Source organism: Vigna unguiculata, chromosome 9 (assembly GCF_004118075.2).
Source record: "Vigna unguiculata cultivar IT97K-499-35 chromosome 9, ASM411807v1, whole genome shotgun sequence".
Lineage (NCBI taxonomy): Eukaryota > Viridiplantae > Streptophyta > Magnoliopsida > Fabales > Fabaceae > Vigna > Vigna unguiculata.
In genome coordinates this window covers 42,388,466-42,412,007 of record NC_040287.1, presented here as the reverse complement: position 1 = coordinate 42,412,007, position 23,542 = coordinate 42,388,466, and the positions used below count along the sequence as shown (strand labels likewise).

The window sequence follows — 23,542 nt, the reverse complement described above, 5'->3', positions numbered from 1 at the left end:
ATTGTTTAAAAATAAAATAAAAAATGAAATAAATATTCCCCCATATTTCACACTAAATTGGGGGACATTTGATTCAAATTGAAATTTTGTCACAAACTAAAGAAGATAAATATTTTTAGCAATTTCTATCTCTGCTAAATTGAAAACTTGGTTGCAACATTCAGTAAAATTGTTCAACTATTTAAGTTGTTTGTCACTATTCTTTATGTTTATTTTCTCAATTCAAATCATTGTGAAAAAAACCCTAAAACGTTACTTTTTTAATTGGGAGGGGACTGGTTTTTGGTTCATACTGTACTATTGTTCTTTGTTTTGTTCAAGGAGATTTTCATATGATTTTTTTCTTATTATTATCTTATTAGCTTTTGTAAATACAGAACTTATTATGTTTGTAATTTAAATATACTTTTTATTTGTACATAGTTTCCAAACATTATATCGGGGTCTAACAATGAACATAATCAACAACAATTTAGTTGAAAACTTAATATTATAATTGATTAGTTGAACTTGATTTGAGCGAAGGAAGTGATCTTAATTTAAAGTTGATATCGTTAAATAAGTTAAAATTGAAACATGCATAATTCAAACTTTTTGATGCCTGAATCAGCCCAATATATATTAAATTCATCAAACTTTTTTTTTTTAATTCCCCTTTTTACAAACTCAACTATATATAGTTTGGATTGTGGGACTAAATATTTACATTGAAGAAAAGCATAAAAACCCAATCATCCGCAAGCCAATAATGAGAATGACAAGTGCACATTTTTTTCTTCAGAGTGTTGGGTGCACTCTAAGAGAGTTGAATCGTGTGAAAGACCTCCTGTCTGGGACTTGTTCTCACAGTATTCGTCAGATTTTATTGACAACGAAAGAGAAAAATGGCAAAGGGAGTAAAGAGGTACTAACTTGTAACCACACGAGTTCTTTCTGTGTAAGTTTCAAATGTTACATTGAACACGTCTTCGTATACGTGTTTAGTTCTTTGCAAGAGTGGAGGACCCAACAAACGAGGGAATGAAGGAAGCAAAAAAAAATCGTGGTGACTTGTCATTTTATGCGAAGGATTGTAAACTACAGAAGAGAAAGAGCAAGGAGGGAGATAACCGAACATGAGTCCATATCATTCTGTTATCCTAGCAGAAAATCCATTGTATGCTTTGAAGTTTGAAATGGACTTCATCAGAAGGTGTAAAACAGGAACTGAACCGTATTTCTTTTTCTTCTTGAATTTGATAAAATATTTAATTCATTCTTACAGTGTACATGTCTGAGCGTATCTTAAAAGTACAAACATTGATCCTATGACTTACGTGTATGATTATGCAACATATAGTTCGGCCTTTCCATCAATGAATAGACTCATGAACTCTTCACCATCAACAGTTTCTTTTTCTATGAGGAGTTGAGCAAGCTTGTGAAGGATGTCAATGTGAGTTGTGATGATATTTGTTGCCCTAGAATATGCTCTCTCTACCAGTTCCCTTACTTCCGCATCCACTACATCAGCAGTTGCCATGGAGTAATCCTTTTGCGTTGACATCTGCATTAAAATCATTTGAAAAGGTGAGGCATATGTTGTTGTTCAAGAATCAAGAACACGGTAACGGTGTCTGAGGCATCAAACTATTTCTTCTACCTGTTGACCCAAGAATGGATTTCCTCCAGGTCCACCGATAGCAACTTGTCCAATCTTTTTGCTGAACCCAAATCTCTCAACCATCTGCCTTGCCACTCGAGAAACTTGCATGAAGTCGTTTGATGCTCCAGTGGTGACATTTTCCCGGCCAAAAATAACCTCTTCAGCGACCCTGTTTGGCCAGAGATATCAAATTTGTCAGACAATACTCAAAGCTGAAAACTCTGAATCTCAAATCCACAAGAGTCCATTAAAAATATACAAAAGGAGCGAATAAAAAGACCAGTTTATATGCAGATCACTAAGTGGCCATTAAGCCAATTCACGACAAGTGGGGTAGCTGTGATGGAATAGCGACTAGCAAACATCAAAATCCGAAATCAAAGAAAGTAACAGTGCATGTTTCCATGAACTGAAAGGTTCACTGACCTTCCACCCAGAGCAACAGCCATCTGATTTTCCAAGTAGCTTCTGCTGTACAATCCAGACTCGAGCCTCTCTTCACTAGGAGCAAAGAATGTGAGACCACCAGCTTGGCCACGAGGAATAATTGATATCTTGGCTACGGGGTCATATTCAGGCATTAAAGCACCAACCAACGCATGGCCAGCCTCTGAAAATAAACATGGAAAAAACAAGGTTGAACACCAGAAAACGAACCAACACCTCCCAAACTATATAGTATTTAACATACAAAAAATACACACCATGATATGCTACTAATTTCTTCTTCTCATCTGAGACCACGGCGTTTTTCTTTTCGGGTCCGGCTATGATCCTTTCAAGCGCATCAGATATCTCATCTTTACTGATTTCCTTGAGGTCACGCCTGGCTGCAAGAATAGCAGCTTCATTCATCAGATTCTGCAGATCAGCCCCAGTGAAACCCGGGGTTCTCCTTGCAATTTTTTCAAAGTCAACATCCTTTGCAAGCGCCTTTCCTCTTGAATGCACCTAACAGAGAACGAGAGTTGATCAATCCAGAAGTTCAGATACAGAAATGTACATAACAAATTCATCTACACTCATTGCACACAAAGGTTGGACCTAACAAAAACTCCCAAATCCACCAATCTAATTAAAAGTAGAGAAAATTTATATACTGAGGTGCTCTTGGTTTTTCTCCTCCAATCAATTTCAAAAATTTACATTAGTAATGTTTATATGGAAATGTTGGCATCACACTCTCTAATACTATAATTAGCAAAAACAGCAAGGAACTGATCCAATTGAATAACAATATTCGAGAAAGGGTTCATGGCTGAGACTGACTCACCTGAAGGATCTTAACTCTGCCAGCAACATCAGGTCTATCTACAGTAACTTGCCTATCGAACCGGCCAGGCCTTAACAATGCAGAATCAAGAACATCAGGTCTGTTAGTTGCAGCCAAAACAATAACTCCAGAGTTACCAGAAAACCCATCCATCTCCGTCAGAAGCTGGTTAATGGTCTGTTCCCTCTCATCGTTGCCACCTCCAAGCCCCGCCCCTCTCTGCCTCCCCACGGCGTCAATCTCATCAATGAAAACAATGCACGGTGCCTTATTCTTCGCCTTCTCAAACAAATCCCTCACCCTCGACGCACCAACCCCCACAAACAGCTCCACGAATTCCGAAGCCGCGCACGAGAAAAACGGCACACCCGCTTCCCCAGCCACAGCCCTAGCCAGAAGCGTCTTCCCGGTTCCCGGTGGTCCCACCAGAAGACACCCCTTCGGAATCTTCGCACCCAGCGCAGTGTACTTATCAGGGTTCTTCAAAAAATCAACAACCTCTTGCAGCTCAAGCTTCGCTTGGTCCGCGCCCGCCACGTCAGCGAAGGTAACCCCGGTTTCGGGGACTTCTTGGAACTTGGACTTATTCCGCCCGAAGTCCATCGGCCCGCCAAGCCCACCGGGGCCCCCGGGCCCGCCTTGGGCTCTGCGGAAGAGGAAGAACAACCCGGCGAATGCTAGAAAGGGGAAGAGCAAGTTGCCTATGATGTTGAACAAGCCGTTAGGCGATTCAGCTTCGGCGACGGAAATGTCGACGCCGTTCATGGCGAGGATGTCGATGAGGTCGGGGTCATTGGGGACGATAACGGAGGCTCGACGGCCGTCAACGGCGGTTAGTTGGAGAGCGGAACCGTCTTTGCTGAACCTGACCCGCTCGACTTTACCCTTCTTAACGGCGTTCAAGAACTCGCTGTAGCGCCAATTGGTGCCTTCGGGGAGGTCCGAAGAGGCTTGGGGTTTGGGTGCTGTGAGAAGGTTCGAAGAGAAAGGTGAGGAGGTTGCGGTGGAGGGGTTTAATTGGCTCTGTTGCGCTTCGATCACGGGTGGAGGGGTGACGTTATCGGCGGCTACGGCGTGTGGGGTGGCGGAGAGAGTGGCGGAGGAGAATATAAGAGCCGCTAGAGCAGCTTGTGAAGATGCGGAATTGAGTTTTTCCGAATTGGGTTTGTGAGCGCTAAAAATGGTTCTCTTGAAAATAAACGGTAACGGAGTGGATGGTTTTGTTGTTTTGGGGGTTGGTGGTGACACCACGACCTTCCTTCCGAGGAAGTTGGAAGAGAGCAACGCGGTGGTGGCGAAGGCCATCGTAACTGTGAATTATTCGGTGCTCTTATTCTATCTTCTAAGTTGCTCTAGATTTTGGATTCAGAAAGTGTGTGTATGCCACGAAGAGAGGAAAAACACTTCAGCACAGTGCACACTTGAATTAAAGAGATCGTTGCGCATATATGTTGAAAGAATGAAGTGGGAAATGGAGATTTTCGGTGAATGTTAGAACTTGGATTTGGCTTCGGCCACCTGCTTCCTTCTATGCCATAGATTTTGGTGGTGTTTCTATCTCCGATACGTGGCTTAAACTATATCCATTTATTTATCGACAGCTCTGTCATAATAAACCCAAAAAGAAAACAAAACAAAAAAAAATCAAGCGTGGCCTGGTTTTACTGGACTTTACATTGCTCACTCAAGTTTATCTTAACGGACTTTTCTTACTACACCTCCATACTTTCTTTCCGTAGCTTCATAAGCGTGGTCTTGTTTTACTGAACTTTGTATTGGTCATTCAAGTTCATATCAGCAAACGTTTCTTTCTGCACCTCCATCCTTTCTTCTACCTCGGAAGAAACGCCCCATCTTAGCTCATGTTGTGACTGGGCCTAATCTATTACAATAGAGATTAGAGAGTTTCTATTTATACCCACCCCTCTTACTTATGCACTCTTAATCCTTGAAGTATTGTCAGATTTATGTAAGAAAAATCAAACTCTGAATAATATTCTATAAATTCAATGTGACTTACTAAATCTACACCTTTACACACAAAAAAATCTAAAATATTCTTAATTTATTAGTTTATGATTATATAGCTGATATCAAACTTTACTCAAAATATATACTAATATTTATCATTCTATAAGTCGAGGACCTATAAATTTAAATAACAATTGATACTTTACTGTATTTTTATGATGATTAAAGACACTGTCCTCATAATTTAGTCACTTTACTGTTTCTTACTATTTTCAGTTTATTTTCATTAATATCAATCTTTTGCAAAAACTGAAAATGCTTTGTTTAATTAGTCACAATTTGCACGATAATTTATAAAACATGTGATTAAGACGAGTAATTATAAATAGATGCTCCAAGCCCATTATTACAAATAATGCTTCTTCCTTTACCAAACACACAAAAAATATAATTCTAGGTGGAAGTATTAGAATTACAACTTATAGATCATAGCACCCGTAGACATTTTTTATTATAAAAGTAGTCCCATCATAGATTACAGTATTCACTAAACCTAAGAATAAGATAAAGTGAGTAAACTTAAGACTTTATAAATAGAAATTTGACACTCTAACAAAAAAAATTTAATAAATTTCGACAAATTACTTATTTAGATAAAGAAAAATATAATTTTATTACTTTGTTTTAATTAAAAATTAATAAATTTATTTATTTTAATTTTATTTTACGGTAATTTTGTCAAATTTATTAAAAAACAATTGCCAAAACATAATTTTCTTTATAAATAAATCAGATTAATTCATATTTTTGGTAAAATTAGTTAAAATCACTAAAATATAAAAGCATTGAAAAAAAAAAGACAAAAATAGTTGGTAAAACATAAAAGTACAAGAAAAGAAAAAGCGTTAACTCAATAAATCTAATATAACTTTTTTGTTCCATGTGAATAATTTAACTTTAAATTCGTACGTGAATTTGGAAAAAATTGTTGTGGGTGATATAATTATCTTGTGACAGAGATTAAGTAAACGGAGTCACAAGGATGAGATATCTAATGAGTTGGATCACAATTGAATCATGACATTTGAACTATTATGTTCTTAGGTCACATGAGTTACACCCTGAGTAGTGATTATAACTTTTGGCTCAGTGATAAGTTCTCTATCCAAAAAAAATAAACCTAACAAACTTCATAAATTTGGAACTCTAATAATTCCATAACTCTTCCTATAAATAGAGGAATAGGTAAGGGTAAAAGGTTACTTCTCTTAACAAACTAATATTGCTTTAATTTTTCTTGGATATAACATGATCGTCACAATATCTTTGACAAATACATTTTCTTCGACACCAATCAAAAACTTCACACCAAAATTGAAATCAATAATCTTGAGTCAAATATTGAGAACCTGATATCCAGAATCGAAAATCGAACGTTAAAAAGAAATATTTTAAAGATTATTGGATAGAACTCTTTTTTATGTTATAAACTAGAAAAAAATAATGAATATGTTATTCTTAATATTTTGTATGATCGAATAAAGTTTCATTCATATAAGAGTTAATTAAATAGTTTGATTCGCTTTTAGTGAAACTACAATGGAGTTTCGCTTGACAGTAAGAAAGTATTCAAAATGAGGCAAAGACACGGAAACAAAAAGTGATGGCACAACAAAGTTTGTCAACAAAAATTAAAGAAAGCTCGAAAGCAACTTTGGTAAAAGATGCCACTTCTAACATTCATGCAACTACAAGACCCTACTTCCTGCAATTTCTTTCAAACAATCAAAGACCTAAGTTCTTTTGCTTGGTTGCTTCCTAGACCCTTCATTCAATGTCCACAACAAAAAAATAGCCACAAATTTAATGTCCATAGATGAAGTGCCATTAAAGGGGATTATTCAAAACTACGAATGATCAAACTTTACGAGCTCTCAAGACAATTGGTAACAGTTAAGGTTGCATGTGGGGACATACTGTCGCAGAACAGGTGGTTTAAGAAATAAGTAGATTTTACATTTAATGTAATCTTACAAGACTGATAAATAATAAACTTTATTAATATAAGTTTTGAATTATTAATTTAATTCAATTTTATAAAATTGATTTATAATACGAAATTTCTCTAAGTTATATATATATATATATATATATATATATATATATATATATATATATATATATATATATATATATATATATATATATATATATATATAAAACTTAGAAAGTGAGTGTTGTTAGTGACTATATAATGAATTCTAAGTTATTGATATTTCTTGTCTTAAGTCAAAGATAATTCAAACTTATATTTGACTATTCTTGTTTTTTTATTACTCTTGTAATAAGAGCGTTATAAAATTTGAGTTAAATTATTATTTTGGAGAGTGTGGGTGTACTCAGGACATGAATGTATTGTCTATGTGTTTTTTTGTGTTTATTTCATCTCTTTATTAATAAAATGATTCTCAATGATTTTCCTCACAATATATATATATATATATATATATATATATATATATATATATATATATATATATAAACATTTTATACATGCTTTTGAAAATAAAATAAAAAAAATATCCTGGATAATCAAGTTTAGCATAACATGCCGATAATATATTATTATACAAAGAAAAAGTGAATAATCAAATTGGCATTACAAAATCTAAAAGCGTCAAGACTAGTTTAGTATAGATTTCTATGGAGTTCTTTTAGTTTACAAACATTATCCTTGATTATTTACCTTTTAAATCATGTTATTTTAAATTTGTTTAAAGTTTCACATAAAAAGTAAAAGTTAAAATAAGACAATTTTATTTTATATATATATATATATATATATATATATATATGTTTTGTAAATTTTATTTTAAAAATTGATTTTGTAGGATTAGGTTAAACTTAAAATAATATCAGTTTTGTAGTTGAAACTATAAATTTTTAGAATTTATATTAAACTAAAATGATAAATTAAATGTTTGCGACGTGTTTTGAAATGTGGCTTCAACTTTGAAACACTAAAGCGAGATTTTAAAGATGAATTGGGATATTCACTTTGAAATAAAATAAGTATATGTGCGCATCCAGCTTAAGAATTTTGTTTGTTCACATAACATCCTTAGAATACGATGAGTGAGTGGTTGTGACTAGATTCACAGATTTGTGTCTTTGTGTTAGAAAGAGAGCAGTCACTCCAGTCCAAGTAGTGGGTTGGTTGGTAAAGGGAATAGAAACACCATGCACAACAACCAATAATATCATCCCCACATACACAATTCAAAAAACATCATCGTTTTCGTTTACTTCTTTTGGTATAAACACCACAAAGAAAAATTACACAAAATGTACTAAACAAAAAATAAAGTAGGTAATAATTTTTTGTATCTCACCTTTTTCTTTCGGGTCATAAATTAGTGTCGCTCCAAAGTATTATGATGGTTACTGATTCAATATAATATTTAACATGATTAAAAAAAATATATGCTGAAAATTATTTTAGTGAAAGTATACCCATAAATAAGAAAAAAAAAATGTAACGTTGATTTACCGTAGTTCGGTATTTAAAGCTTTACGTCCACAAATACATTATTCAAGTTTCTTACACATATAAGAAGCTTACTGAATTACGGTTGATGACTTTAAAAACAATTTTTATTTTTATAATTTTTTTGTTGTTTTTTTATGGATTAATACATGTATGCATTTGATAACCAATAAAATATAAAAGATTAAATGTATATTTTTTTATTTATTCTAAGTGAAAATTTGAAATTTGAAATATTCATTCTCGAAATTTTGACCTAATCTACTCTTCTAATTTAAAAATCGAATGAATTTAATTTTTTTTAACAACTTTTTTAAAATTTATTTAATATTTTTTTATATTATTTAAATTATTTATACTATTTGACTTATTTACACATCAATGTTAATTAAAAAAAAAACTTTTGAAACGTTAAATAATTAATAAAATTTTATTAAAATAAATAAAATTATATATTTCAAAAATAAAATACTAAATTGGTCAAAAATTTTAAAGAATGACTATTTCAAATTCTTATAAAATTAAGAAAAATAAAATTTGAGTTTTTATAACTTATGTAAGATTTTAAAATAGCAAGTAGAAGTGTATTTATGTTCCAAACACTTTCCATATCCTCTATATATAAGGGTGGATGCCAACATGAAAACCCAACACACTTGCAACTAATAATAATGATGGAGGAAGTGGTGGAAGTAAAGGTAAGTACTAAACTGAGAGAGACTCAGAGCTCCGAAACCATCACAACTCCACCACTCGAAGAAGTTTCATCACGTGATGGTGATGGGGTCCCAAAAACTCCAAAAAGCCCTTTTGCATCTCGTTTGATGAACACTCCTTTGGCCAGTCCCATGAAGAAGGCCATTGAAAACATGCAAGGTTACTTCGGAGAAGTTCGTCGCTTCACCAAGCTCGATCCTCAAGATGATTGGCTTCCCATCACCCAATCCAGAAACGGAAACGCTTATTACGCTGCGTTTCATGTCCTTTCTTCTGGGATCGGATTTCAGGCCCTTCTTCTTCCCTTCGCCTTCACCACTCTTGGCTGGTATCACTTTCTACCACACTCGTCTTCTAAACAACCACTTTGATACAAACACATTGAAAAACTATATTTCGACTTTTTTACTCCATAACAATGAATTATTGATTTATTAAAAAAAAATTAATATATTAATTAATAACTTACAGTAAATCACGTTAAAGGTTAAAGAATAAAAAATAAAAAATAAAAATAAAAAAATAAGAGTCATAATATCATTGTTCAAACACAAATAAGATACTTTTATGTAAGTTGCATATACTGATTTTGATGATGCAGGACTTGGGGAATCACGTGTCTCTGTGTGGCTTTTACATGGCAACTCTACACGCTGTGGTTACTGGTTCAGCTTCACGAGTCAGAATCAGGGGTGCGCCATAGTAGGTACCTCAGACTTGCTATGGCAGCATTCGGTAGGTTATTTTTGTTTGTGTCTGTTTATTACGTACAAAATCATATTGCATGTTTTTTATGAGATGAGAAAAATATAATCACCATGAATACCATTATTAAGCCAACTTTGACAGAATGTCTACAAAAGTGAAACAAAAACTTACTAATGAAGCAAAATCGTCAACTATTAGGTAATTAAATTATTATTATTATTATTAAAATAATTTTATTATGAAAGTTAACAAGATTGGATGAATATGAAATGATTGATTAATTCATTAACCAATAGCTTTTAGACTCGATTAACATGAATATGAACATTTTATGTAGATATGTCCATTAATAATATATATATATATATATATATATATATATATATATATATATATATATATATATATATATATATATATATATAATGTGACGTAAAAAAAAATTGACTACTTTTTATTATAATTATTTTAAAAATTACCCATAAAGTTAATAAAAAAAATTATTAAATTGCAGTTAAATTTAGAAGGAATTTTTTTTATCAATATATCAACTGAATTAGACACTATATTATAAACTAAATTTAAAGACTACTTTCAAATCTATAATAGCAAGTAATTAAAACATATGTAGTTAATGTAAGAAATCAACTTAGACTATAACTCATAAATTAATTATAATTTTTTATTAATAATAGAACTATTTTAGATACTAGTTATTTTAACTTTTAAATTTGGTTGTTATTTTGTAATTTATTTATTTATTGTAGCAAATGCTTTTTTTTAGCAGGTATAAATTAACCTCTCAATTTATTGAGGTAAATCTTTATACGTTGGCCATATAATTTTTTATACTTTGTATGAACTAGTTAAAATCATGATAGATATAAATTTAAAAATAATTCATCAATAAAATATTCACACAAATCATATAAAAATTTATAATTAAATGATAATATTCTTCTTTTACTAGCACTTGATTTGTATGCGGGCCATAATTTTGATGCTTATATATCTAATTCTCTTAAGAAAATAAAGGGAAAAAATGTCACAAAGGAAGTACATGCACCATTTATTTATTGAAGTAACTTTACAACATATCACCTCCTGCTACAAACAACGTTAAAGTTGAATAATGATACAGATGGTGCTTTTCTCTTTTGGTGTATTGTGCACATTCTTATCCACACTTTAGCATCATAGGCATTTAGCAAATCTTAAGATTGATTTTTTTTGCAGCTATTCAGAAAAAAGTTACAATCGTTGTCCAATAAGTATTATTTATTATTTATCCTAAGAAGGTGAATGTGTGATGTGTGTATTATTTTATTTGAAGATTTAAAACAATATAACCCACCCAATAATTGACATGACATGTATTAATGAAGAAATGTTAACGGAAAAGAGAATACATTCTTATGTGTGTATAGGAATAGCAACGGGTCGGATACGGATAGTATGATACCCGTACCCGATCCGTTAAAAAAAATTCATTCGTTACCCGTCCGTTATAAAGAATTCATTCGATACCCGTCCGTTATAAAAAATTCATTCGATATCCATTACCCGTCCGCTAAAAAAAATTCATTCGATACCTGTGAATATTTTTAAAACTCGTGGGTACCCGTGGATACCCGATACCCGCAAATATTTAAAAAAATATGTATTTTATAATTTTTTTAATATAAAATTATAAAAATAAAATATAAATTAAATTATAATTATAATTATAATTATAATTAAATTTGACATAATAAAATATACTGTTACCTCTAATTTTAATTAAATTTAACTTAATAAAATATAAATTAAATTTTAATTTTAATTTTTTGCAGGTAACAGGTACTCGCGGGTACGGATAGTATGATAACCGTACCTGACTGGTTTATAAGCGGGTATTAAAATATCCGCTACCCGCTACCCGCGGGTAATCAATACCCGCGAGTAGTAACTATCTGTCACGGATTTTATCCGCGGATATCCGTGAACACGGGTATTTTTGTCATCCCTATGTGCGTCTATGTCTTCCAAAAAATTTCATTAGTCTTAATAATCCAATCCTATAAGTAAAACTATCTCTTGTAAACAGTATATGTAGTTTATATAGAAAAGAAAAAAAGAAAAAAAGAAAAACTCCCTCTTGTCTAGTATCTGTGTTTGGTCTTTACATCAGTTTTAAAAGTTAATTCATTTTATATAATTTTGTTTTGTATTTTAAAAATTATTATTTTGATTTTTTAAATATTTTTTAATGATTTTTCATACTAAAAATAACTTGAAGTATTAAATGTTTAAAAATTGACTAATATTTATTTTCATAAATTTAATATTACTCTTTAAAATTTTCAATTATGTATTAAAAAACATGTAAGTAGAAATGAATTTGTTCTATCGTTACTAAAAAAAATTGATGTTAAGATTTTAAATTGGAATTTTCAAATAAAACATTTAAAATTATAAAGACAAGACACAATAATTTAAATTCAAAACATTTGAAATTTTAAAATTTCTTATCAACACATGCTCTAAAAATAAATAAACAATTAGCGTGTCATATATGATTGTTTCATCGGCTTACATATTTATTGTAAGCGTTTCAAAATTAATTTTATATAATAAAAGAAGCAGCAAAACTGTTCCGCTACAGGTACGTTGGTAGCTTTAGATCAAACCGTGTTTGTTGCACTTTTAAGTTGCGTAAGTTGTCTCTTGGGTCAACTGTACGGTTGACCAGCCATCATAAAAGCAACTTGAAAAGTATTTTATAGAATATTACTGGTGTAACTGATTAATTAACGTTGATGATACGTTGACCAAAACCAATGTGAGAAATTGACAAGGAAAAGTGGAAATGAAACTGCAGGAGTAAAGATGGGAAAAGTGTTGGCACTGTTCCCGATAATGTACTTATCGGGTGGGACGTGTGTGACACTGATCATGATCGGTGCGAGCACGATGAAGATATTTTTTGAGATGGTGGTCGGAGAGCCATGTCCCCTCTCACCGGTTGAGTGGTATTTGGTGTTTACATGCACAGCGATTTTGCTTGCACAGTTACCGAACCTCAATTCAATTGCAGGGGTTTCTCTCATTGGAGCCGTCACTGCCGTAGGTTACTGTGGTCTTATATTTATATTGTCTGTGGTCAAAGGTAGACTTGCTCATGTAACGTATGAGCCACCTAGGGGACAATCAGACACTACCATGGTTTTTAGGGCGTGGAATGCACTTGGCATCATTGCCTTTGCTTTCCGCGGTCACAATCTTGTGCTGGAAATACAGGTAATATCTTTATGCTACATTTTGTTTTGTTTTTTTCTAGACACTCAATAGAGTTTATTATTGCTTAGTTGTTTCCCCTGATTCACTTTTTTAGGGAACCATGCCTTCGGACGCTAAGCAACCTTCACGCTTGGCTATGTGGAGAGGAGTTATGTTTGCTTACCTAGTGATCGCTTTGTGTTTGTTCCCACTTTCAATTGGAGGTTATTGGGTCTACGGAAATTTGGTGAGTGACGTTGTTAAAACGCAATAGCTTAAGTTTCTAACTATTTTTCGCTTGTGATTGACCATATACGCTCTTTGATGCCAGATACCTACTAACAGAGGGATGTTAGGTGCTTTACACAAATACCACGAGCATGATACGCCAAAATTCATCATCGCTTTGACAAGCTTGTTAGTTGTTATAAACAGCCTCACTTCCTTCCAAATCTATGCAATGCCAGTATTTGACAATCTGGAATTTAAATACACCAGCAAGAAGAACAAGCCTTGTCCACGATGGCTACGGATAGCTTTCAGGGGACTGTTTGGGTGCCTAGCATTTTTTATTGCTGTAACTTTACCATTCTTACCTAGTTTGGCAGGTCTGATTGGAGGGGTTGCCCTACCAATAACCTTAGCTTATCCCTGTTTGATGTGGCTACAGATTAAGAAACCACAGAAACGTAGCACAAACTGGTACCTGAACTGGACACTAGGAGTTATTGGGATGATTCTGAGCCTACTGGTTGTCATAGGAGCCATTTGGGGCATAGTAGAACAGGGCATAGAGATCCATTTCTTCAGGCCACAGTAAAAATGGGACATCATATTATTGTCAAACACGACATTTGTTGTTTCTTAGCAAGCATTTGCAAGGATTTCCTGGACAAGCATGCAGACCGCAGAGTCCAGGACGATACTCCCATCGGTGATGAAATCGAAAGAATGCTTGACTTGTGACTACAGTAGTGACCAGGCAATCTATTCTAATTGGGCGATATCGTCAATAACAGGGGTCAATTTGATGTACAATATGTGGAAATAAATGTCTTTAATATGCAGAATGATTCAGAAAAAAAAAAAAAGTTAATATGTGAATCTGCCCGTAAGTATCACATTTAAAATAATAAATTTGCCAGGTATTACGTCAGTCACATAAAGAAATATTTTCACATCAACCTCCAAAGTATAGTTAACAAGGGTTACATTCTCCACACAAGGCCAAAACCACAGAAGTTGTCCTCAAAAGCTTGTGCACATCTACCACTTAGTCACCTTGTGCACAATATCACAGTGCCAAACGTATCTAGTGTTGTTGATTAAATGTATTTGAAATGTTTTTGATGATGTCCATAATAGCATGATAATGGTTAACATGACATAGCATGACAATGGTTAACATGACATGTGTATAAAATCCTGAATCTGTTAATCTGCTGCCTCGATAGTCGACTAGCCAACTAATGTAGTCGACTAGCCAACTAATGTAGTCGACTATGTGTGTAAAATCCTGAATCTGTTAATCTGTTGCCCCGATAATCGACTAGCCAACTAATGTAGTCGACTAGGCTCGTGCTGACAGCAACTGGTTTTATAAAATGGACTCTGCACCTGCTGTTAAAAATAAGTTGTGCAATCAAAAGAAAGTAAAAAAAGTGTGGAACAGGTTCTTGGAGCCATCTTGGAAGATCTTCTTGAGAATTCATCAAGACACATCAAATTTGGCTTGGCAAGAAGAAGAAAATTCAGATTTGGAAAAGGTGTACTCAATCTAATCTTTGGGTTGTGTTCTTGTGTTCTAAATATAGTTTGAAACTCTCTGATTTACTATTTTCTGGTTAAAGCAAGTGTGTGTGATAACCTTGCTGTTTTTGGTTGTTAAAGCAAGTGTGTGTGATAGCCTTGCTGTTGTGTGGTTGTGCAAGTGTGTGGATGCCTTGCATTTGTGTTCCTTATCTTAGAATTTAGATTTATCAATTGTATTTGTAAATCTTGAAATTCTTGTGATATAGTGAATATATCTAGCTGTGGTTTGCTAGATGAACTGGATGTAGATTCGTAAGAATCGAACCAGTATAAATTTCTGTGTGCTTTATCTCTTTCCCTCTATATTTTGTTATAGTACAAATGCTCCGTACATCAAGCATCACACTATACCATTTCAATTGATTCAAAAGCAAAGGTTATTATCAAAACAATTTCAAAGTGCTAAAACTGGGCAAGATTTGTTAAAACCAATTCACCCCCCCTCTTGGTTGTGAAATATTGCTGCATCAATTCTAACATCTAGCACATATGTCGACATTATACAATAACTCATCTGATGGTATTTGAACTTTCAACGTCAAGGGGTCAAAAACTCAATAGTAACTTGCAGCAGTTGCACTATGTATACAGAAACAAACAGCAAAAAGATATGCCAAATATATATATTTCAGCAAGATCCTAGCATTACTCAGCCACACTGACTCCAACATTGATCTAGATCAACCAATTGGATAAGATTGTGTTGATGTGAAAACATCAACTATATACTTTAGTCAATTTGCTATAGGTGGAATCAGATGATACACAATCCAGTGATGAATGAGATGCGGGACCAATAGAAATGGTCAATAATGGCCAAGACCTTACCGGTAAGGATGTACGAGAATAGGAATATGACAAAGGTCAATACTTGATGCCGTTTTACATTGACAATGGAAGAAGCATCCTTCGTTTCTTTTTCCTTGCGAGTCTTACTTGCTTTGTAATTTTCATGCATAAAAGCAATAGGATTGTGATGCAGACTAAAATAAAAGCAAGTTGGATGTGCTTGAAGTACAGAGAGACTACCGAAAACACCAAGAAGGCTAAAATAATAAGTTCCCATATTACAAAAACCACCACATCCACCCTGCACCACACAAAAAAGGAGACGAAAAACATCATTACAACATATTATGTCATTAAAAAAGCATTGACAAATGCATAACCCACATAAAAAGACTGACAATCAGAGAGCATTGTCCACAGATATCCTTTTTGCAAATCATGATCATCTATTGACTATAGTATGTTTACGAATTAATGAGAAACTACCTATGATACAGATGTCTCTTCACAGATATTTTTTATATGTGCCAAATATACGTAATTTTTATTAAGAGTAACATATCTTAATTTACTAGAAATCCTTGTATTCAGACATGATAAAAGACCAAGATAGAGAGTTAAAGATAGAATATGAATTCTGTATTTTGTATTGACCTTCTACTTGTTTCCATGTTTTTGTGATTAGAAATTTTATTTGCACATTATTTGCTAGACTAATTAGATACTCACTAGATGGGCCTAATTAGTAGATGAGCCTAATAATCCTAGGTCCATAGTACAAGGTTTTGCAAACTTTTGTAAACAGTTGTTGACTCGTTTGAAATTGAAACTTATGATTTGTGAAAAAATTCTCTCTAAGTTCTTGTGGAGAAAAACTCGTTTTTTATCTTTGAATTGTTCATTCAAAGTGGTGAACTTTTATTTTACTCATCAATCATTCATGATTGTGATGTCTTCTTCATCTTCTAATCTTTTTCCACATTTTTTATGTTCATCACTCCTCTCCCCCCAACATTTAAAAACCTTCTCTTCCCAGTAATTGTAAAGGTGAAACATTAATTTGGGATTATGATTTAAGTTACCTTTCCAACTTCAACTAACATATACTGATTGATTATCATAGAAGATTCCAAAAGCTTGCGAAAGCTATGATATAATAAGCAAATAAATGTACAACTAGGAATAAAAATGAGTTAATGAATTTGGAAACATTTTAGAGAAGACATTCAGATTGAATAATCATCTCTGATTAGTTTAATTGAAAAGGGTATACCTGCCATCCTAAGAAATTGTGTCAACACTTGGAATTTAATCACAGATCCTAGACAAGTATTTCAGTATATATAGAGTCAAGATCAAATTCGATAGCATACCATTCCCCTTCCCTACACATCAAAGCCCCCCAAAGTGACCACTAACTAAGCCAATTATTTTCCTTCTGTAACCAGTGACTCTGCAAACTGCATGAAGTCAATTTCTCCCACCGCCTAATTTCAATACGATTTGTGCCACTATAAAATATCTCCTCCTTTCAGGATTAGCGAAAAAATAATATGAATCAAAACCTTGTATATCTGTCTGTATTACTATATCATTGTCAAGAAAATCAGCCCTATTTTAGATAACAATATTAGGCACATACCCAAATCAAGAACTGAATAACAAATGGTATGTATGGACAAAAAAACAAAAAAAAAGGTGGGTCTGGGAACAAATTGAATACTAATCCAAACAACCACGCCGAAACGAATAACCCTGTACCCCACCAATTTTTTTACTGTATTAAATCATCCTAATCATATCATATTCACAAGTAGAACAATATCCATCTCGATAACAAATATATAACATGAAATAAGCCAAATCATGGTGGGGGTGGGGGGCAAAACATTCCAGCTAAGAAAAATGAAAAATGAAAAAAATTAACCTAGCGATATTCATGATCTCGCAATCCCATGTGTACAATAATAAACATGAACAATAAAATGGGGGTTTTGATTAATAACAGGGCAAGGATTCCTAATTTGAAGAAAAAAAAAATAACAGAACTGAAATATGAATTGGGGTAGGGCATACCTGGAAGTGGTGATGTTTGAAGAAGTGGAGGAGAAGAACGAGACAGAGGCCCAGTCATGCTTGGATCGAATCTGATACTCGCGTAACTGTTCGGCCAGATTCGATCGCGTTATCATGTTAGCCTCTCTCTCTCTCTCGGGTTCTCCCTCTGTCTATTCCTCTCGCTTTCTCTCTGTGTCTCTCTCTCTTCTTAAACCGCAAAACTCTGATTCTCTCTCTAAAACGAAAACGTCGACTTGCGACTTTTTCAGAGCCAGAAACGAATTCGATTGTAGTTAGAGCGAACCAATCATGCATTCCATTTGTTGTAGTTTTACGTTCTGGGCTTTCAAATTGCCCGCTTGAAGCCCAATCATTAGGCCTAGTAATTAGTTTCTCTACGGCCTTCCATGGCACATTTTATGCCGAGCTTTTCTATTCTCACCCCTTTTTACTAAGTTCATCTAAAGCAAATAGTTTCTTATCTATAAAGATTACAACATATTTAGTCTTTTTTTTTTCTCAAAATAAAAATGTCATTAAATATTAACTTTGGGGATGAACTTCTTAAAAAAAAAATCATATATCACGAGTATAGTTATAGAAGAATTTATTTACTTTTATTTTTTTTAAAATAAAAATGAATTAGTTATTAATTTTTCCTGAGATTTTAAAAAATAACAGAAGGCAAGGTTCGCTCAACAGGTTATTCAGGTTCACACTCCTTGCGATTTGTATTGAGTGAAGAAAAAATAAGAGAGGTTCCGTCCTGTATCTTGGTTGTGGTGGTGGATTGATAGCCATGGCTTCCTCCTCAGCTTCTTCGACACCGGGCGCCGCCGCTGAGAACTCGAAGAAAGGGTTAGGGTTTTTGTCTCACGCGATGAAACGGAAGGACAGCTTCATTCAATTGTTCGCAATGACCGGAATCCTTCTCCTCAGCATGCGATCTTTAGGGCAGAAATACAAAATCCACAACCTCGAAGAAGATATCCGCGTCCTCAGGGACGAGAACACTTCTCTCTCCGACCGCGTCAGAAACATCAAGCGCGACCTCCTTCGAGAAGCTTCTCTTGACTCCTCCGGCCTCTTCGCCTCTCGCCTTCGCCGCCTCTTTTCCGCAGAATGATGATCCGTAAGTTTTTTCTACTGTTTTTGATCTCTCAACAAACAATTTCAACTGTTCCCGTGCTCTCTTGTAACGAAATTAGACTTGTCAACAATAATATCCTTTGAAGGTGTTTGTTGCTTTTTAGGAATACACCGCTATGCTTGTCGTATGGTAGTGATTCTTGTTGAGGATTTCAAATGTTTGGTCTTAGATATTCATATTAAATATAGTGTCCTGTGAGAGTGAATAATGAATAGAAGGGATAGACGATTTTTCATATAGCGGTTTCGACATCTATGTTTAGAAATTATAATCTTCCGTGTAGAAACTGATCTTAGTGATGCTAGTTGAATTTGATGATCAGATAACATTTCCTCTGAAATGAGGTTCAGTGGTTAGGAGTTTTGTTTATATATGTTAAGTGACTTTGCTGGAGTGATACTTGATTTTCCTTAAAACCTAATGCGAACCATTGCTCCTTCCAGCACATCTCAACTGCAATACGTATCTTCTTTGTACAATAATTCAGGAACAAATCATCAGTGTTGTCCTCAAACTATTACTTTCTCTAATGCAATAAATTGTTTTAAGTAATGTTTGAAATGTTCAAATCCATCATTTTAGTCTCTCTGTTAATGTATGCTAGTAAAGTTTAAGGGCCAATTTGAGTTTAGGAGGCTAGTTAATAGGATTTGGAATACTTTTTTTCTCGACTTAATTAGGGACTAATGAAAAGAGAGTAATAGTTCAGAGGGGGATTACTTTACTCATAATCCAATGGCTCCCCAGGTTTGTCCAATGCAGCACGACGCTCCGTCTACTTTAGCAAGTCCTTGTTCCTATAGGCTTTGATTTCTTCAATGTTTGCAATGTCTCCCTCTCTCTATGTTCTCTGGATTTGGTTAATTCATTACCTTGGTTTTTCATTCTCTCCTACATAGTGGTTGATTTAACTAACATGTCAAAAAGTACAGTTACGCCGTTATTTTACCTGTTTTTCTTTTGCTCAATGGTTTATATAACTACCATGGTAATCCTTGTTTACTTAACCCCTGATTTCATTCTTTCATGTACTTTGTAAAAACCGTTAAGATCAATTGTAAGCCTGTTCTTATTGGATGAGAATGGCTCCTGAAATGAATGTAACTCGGTATCAGTTTCTTTTAAATTGATCTATAAGACCAATGATAAGGTTCTTTATATAGACCGAGCTTATTTGGACAAATTTATCTATAAATTTCTTCTAAGCGAGAAAAATAAAAATGAAACTCTATACAAGTTAAAATTATGTTAGTGTACAGGCAATTTTGTTTGTTGAAAACTTATACGAGAAAGTTTCTATATAAGATAATTTTTTTTTCTTTATTAGAAGGAATCTGTGGCGAAATTCATTCAAATAGGAATGACAATTGGAACCCATGATCACGATTCTTGTTATCACAATTTTATGAATAAGGTGTTTGTTCAAATTATTTCTTATAATGAGTGGGGCAACCCTCTTCCTTTTAGTTAGGCTAATTCATTCTCAATTCTAATGATATTATTAGCTTCCTAATGTTGCTAGTTAGCTAGATATACAGTAATCTGTGAAAGCTTAGAACTATAGATTCTCAAATTTATAATTGCCATCAGGTATTTTCCATTTATTTTTAACTGATGCCCTAGAGACAACGATTTAGTATAATCTTTTCTATATTATGTGTTTTAGTTTTTATTTAATTAATACTTTTTTTTTTCTGCTTGTTAACATGAGTTGTAAGATTTGTTAACATGAGTTGTAAGATCGTTTGAAGCAAAACTCTACTGATATGAAGCCTTCGACTTGAACCTACAATGTATTTAAATAAAGTAATTGAAAAAAAATCATAGGAAATTTAAAATCCTAAAAATGAATTTAATTTCTATACATTAATTACGCAAAGTCTTTTACATTATCATTTGCCTAGATATTGTAATGTGTAACGAGTTCTTTATGTTATTACGTGTCAATAAATATTTTTGAAAGTTAGATCTATCATTTCTTATTGATCTCTGCTGCCATGTGGGGTGGTGACAGATGTGTTGGTTGTTTGGAAGTATGGATTCATAGATTAAAATTTGTTTATTTATAGATTAAAAATAAAATAAAAGTAAGAAAAGTTATATGAAAAAAAAAAACAAGAAGTTAAGTTATGGAAAAAGTTAAGTTAGTCTAAAATATAATTTTACCTGATTATTTTCTGAGAATTACAAGCATGTGGAATTCGACTACTGAGTTAAGATTAGAAAAATATAGGATCTTGAAGAGAATAATCTAGTAGAAAAGTAAATTTAATTATTTGTTTTGAGATATGAATATTGGTCTCAAAATTAAAGTTAAAATATATAGAGAGAAAGTTTCTTAGAGTGTATTCAATTTTTTATAATAAAAAATAATAAAATTATTATCATTATCTGTATCATCTTTATGTACACAATTTTTATTTTTATTTAACCTTTTATAATATAATTATTAATTAATTTAAAAAATATATATATTTGTTAGTTAATTTTTTAGATGCAATCTATATTTTAAAATATTTTGTATAAATTCTTTGTATGTTCTCTTTTCTTTATAATTATTATAATTGTAGTTTCTACTACTAACTTTTATGTTTTTACTTTTATTGTTTTTTGTTTTATGCCGCTGAATATACAGTATCTTTAGTAATTATAAAATTAATTGAAATAATTTTTACAATTTTATTGTATATAGTGTTTTTTTAGATAATTCTTGATTGTAACAGGTATTTTAGATTAAAAATAATTGGATTTAAAAAAATATCAAATTAAAAATTAGTAAAATTTAAAACATCATTTAAAAAATAGTTATTTTAATTTAAAAACATATTTAAAGAACAAAATTAAAAACAATCAGACTATACAAAATAGAAAAATAATAGTATAATGGTATAGATAATGGCGGAAAAGTCAGAAAATTTGTATTCAAACTTTTTAGAATATATATGATAATAAAAATCAAGTTTAGTAAATATTAAATCAAATATATTAAATAATTAAAAGAACTGATGAAAAGTATAGGAAAAGAAAATTAAGATATAGTTTGATATAATTTCTTTTATATATTCAGTTCATTTTCCTCTTGACAGGAGAAGACAAATTTATTGTTTATTTTCATCTATAATTTGGTTCCATTCCATTTTTAAGAATAATTGAAGTAAAGTTTAAATTTATTATTTCTATTTTTCATAAATTTTGTTTCATTTTTGAAAAAGAAAAATTATTTACCCACTTGATAATTAAATATTAATTTTAGATTACAATATTTCTGATTACTTTATATTGTCTCTCCTGTAAAAATTAAATGAAATTATTTAATTTTAATTTTAAATTGTTTATTAATTTAAAAAAATAAGATTTAATTATCAGTTTATTTTGTATAGTTCGTGTTTAAAAAAAACATATCTGTATTAACTTTTGTTATGATAATAAAACATATTTAAATTATCCTTATGAAATTAAATATAAATAAATTTTATAATTATTGTTAGATATTTTATTTAATTTATTGATAATTTTTCATTATAAATATTTTTTTCTAGAAAGGATGAAGTTAAAAAATTAAAATACAGTCAAAATGAAAAAAAGGTTAAATTTGCAGATAAACTGTAAAATTTATAAAATAATTATTGTAATTTGAAAATTCAAAAGGTAAAATTATAAATAAAATATGTGCAAAAAGAATCTTTATGTAATGGTATATATAAGTCTGAGCATACGTGGTATTTATAATTTCTTTTCATCAATGTGGGTCTAGACAATAAAGACTGAACGGTGTATGAATAGAAACTAATAAATTAAAATGCGTGTAGAAATTGAATTAATCCAAACTAATAAATTAAAAGGCGTGTATAAATTGAACTAAATAATTTTTTGAAATATACAGACTAAAAGATAACTTTGTTGACTGTAAGAATTAAAATGTGTAATTAAACCTAATAAAAATGCCATATAATAAAAGCTCTTAAAATAAATAATAGTCTCTCAAAATTTGTTCTAAAATATAAAAAAAAAAAATCTCCAGTGAAAATTATATAAAAAAAATATTAGGAACAGTTAAAATAAGAGCGTTTTGGGCCCCATTTTTTGTTTTAGTAAGCTCAATCCGTAATTGCAATATTTCTTCCTGCACCTGCATATTTGCTTGCTTGCCGCACCCATATGACTATGAAAATAACATAAATATTCTTCATTCAAAAAAATTAACACGCTTAAATGTAGTTACATTATAATTAATTTGACATTTAGCCACAATAATATTATAATTAAATATATCTGAATGTACCTATTTATAACATTTGACAATAAAATGGATACTAGCTATAAAAATTAATATAATTTTATGAGTTTATTTTCCAAATTATAAAATTTTGTAATACTTTTTTACACTTTATTTAGTTTTTTAATTATATAACAATTACTTTTTAATAGCATAAATTTGAATCTTTTAAAATATTAATTATTTTTAACAAATAATTAATAACCAACACACACTTAAATGTAGTTACGTTATAATTAATTTGATATGTAGTCATTATAACATTATAATTAAATACATTTGAATTTACTTGTTTAGTTTATAACATTAATAATATTATACATTATAATTAAATATAT

General features: G+C 31.8%; 4 protein-coding genes across 4 annotated transcripts; 2 read left to right on the top strand and 2 right to left on the bottom strand.

Annotated features, from left to right (window-relative positions):
- Positions 1–1,159: 1,159 nt before the first annotated feature.
- LOC114162982 (ATP-dependent zinc metalloprotease FTSH, chloroplastic) lies at positions 1,160–4,485 on the bottom strand. Its single transcript, XM_028047015.1, has 5 exons — positions 2,919–4,485; positions 2,350–2,596; positions 2,072–2,255; positions 1,643–1,814; positions 1,160–1,546 (listed from the first exon to the last, which is right to left on the bottom strand). The coding sequence occupies exons 1-5, from the start codon at positions 4,221–4,223 to the stop codon at positions 1,325–1,327; spliced, it is 2,130 nt and encodes a 709-aa protein (XP_027902816.1). The 5' UTR covers positions 4,224–4,485; the 3' UTR covers positions 1,160–1,324.
- Positions 4,486–9,098: 4,613 nt separating this feature from the next.
- LOC114163063 (lysine histidine transporter-like 8) lies at positions 9,099–14,210 on the top strand. The gene is made up of 5 exons (XM_028047125.1): positions 9,099–9,481; positions 9,755–9,888; positions 12,722–13,140; positions 13,235–13,366; positions 13,451–14,210. The coding sequence occupies exons 1-5, from the start codon at positions 9,108–9,110 to the stop codon at positions 13,937–13,939; spliced, it is 1,548 nt and encodes a 515-aa protein (XP_027902926.1). The 5' UTR covers positions 9,099–9,107; the 3' UTR covers positions 13,940–14,210.
- A 1,139-nt stretch (positions 14,211–15,349) lies between these two features.
- LOC114163066 lies at positions 15,350–18,087 on the bottom strand. Its single transcript, XM_028047127.1, has 2 exons — positions 17,797–18,087; positions 15,350–16,021 (listed from the first exon to the last, which is right to left on the bottom strand). Exons 1-2 carry the CDS (start codon positions 17,910–17,912, stop codon positions 15,814–15,816), a joined length of 324 nt encoding a protein of 107 aa, XP_027902928.1. The 5' UTR covers positions 17,913–18,087; the 3' UTR covers positions 15,350–15,813.
- A 104-nt stretch (positions 18,088–18,191) lies between these two features.
- On the top strand, positions 18,192–19,323 carry LOC114163064. The gene has a single exon (XM_028047126.1). The coding sequence runs from the start codon at positions 18,578–18,580 to the stop codon at positions 18,902–18,904; it is 327 nt and encodes a 108-aa protein (XP_027902927.1). The 5' UTR covers positions 18,192–18,577; the 3' UTR covers positions 18,905–19,323.
- The last annotated feature ends 4,219 nt before the right edge of the window (positions 19,324–23,542 follow it).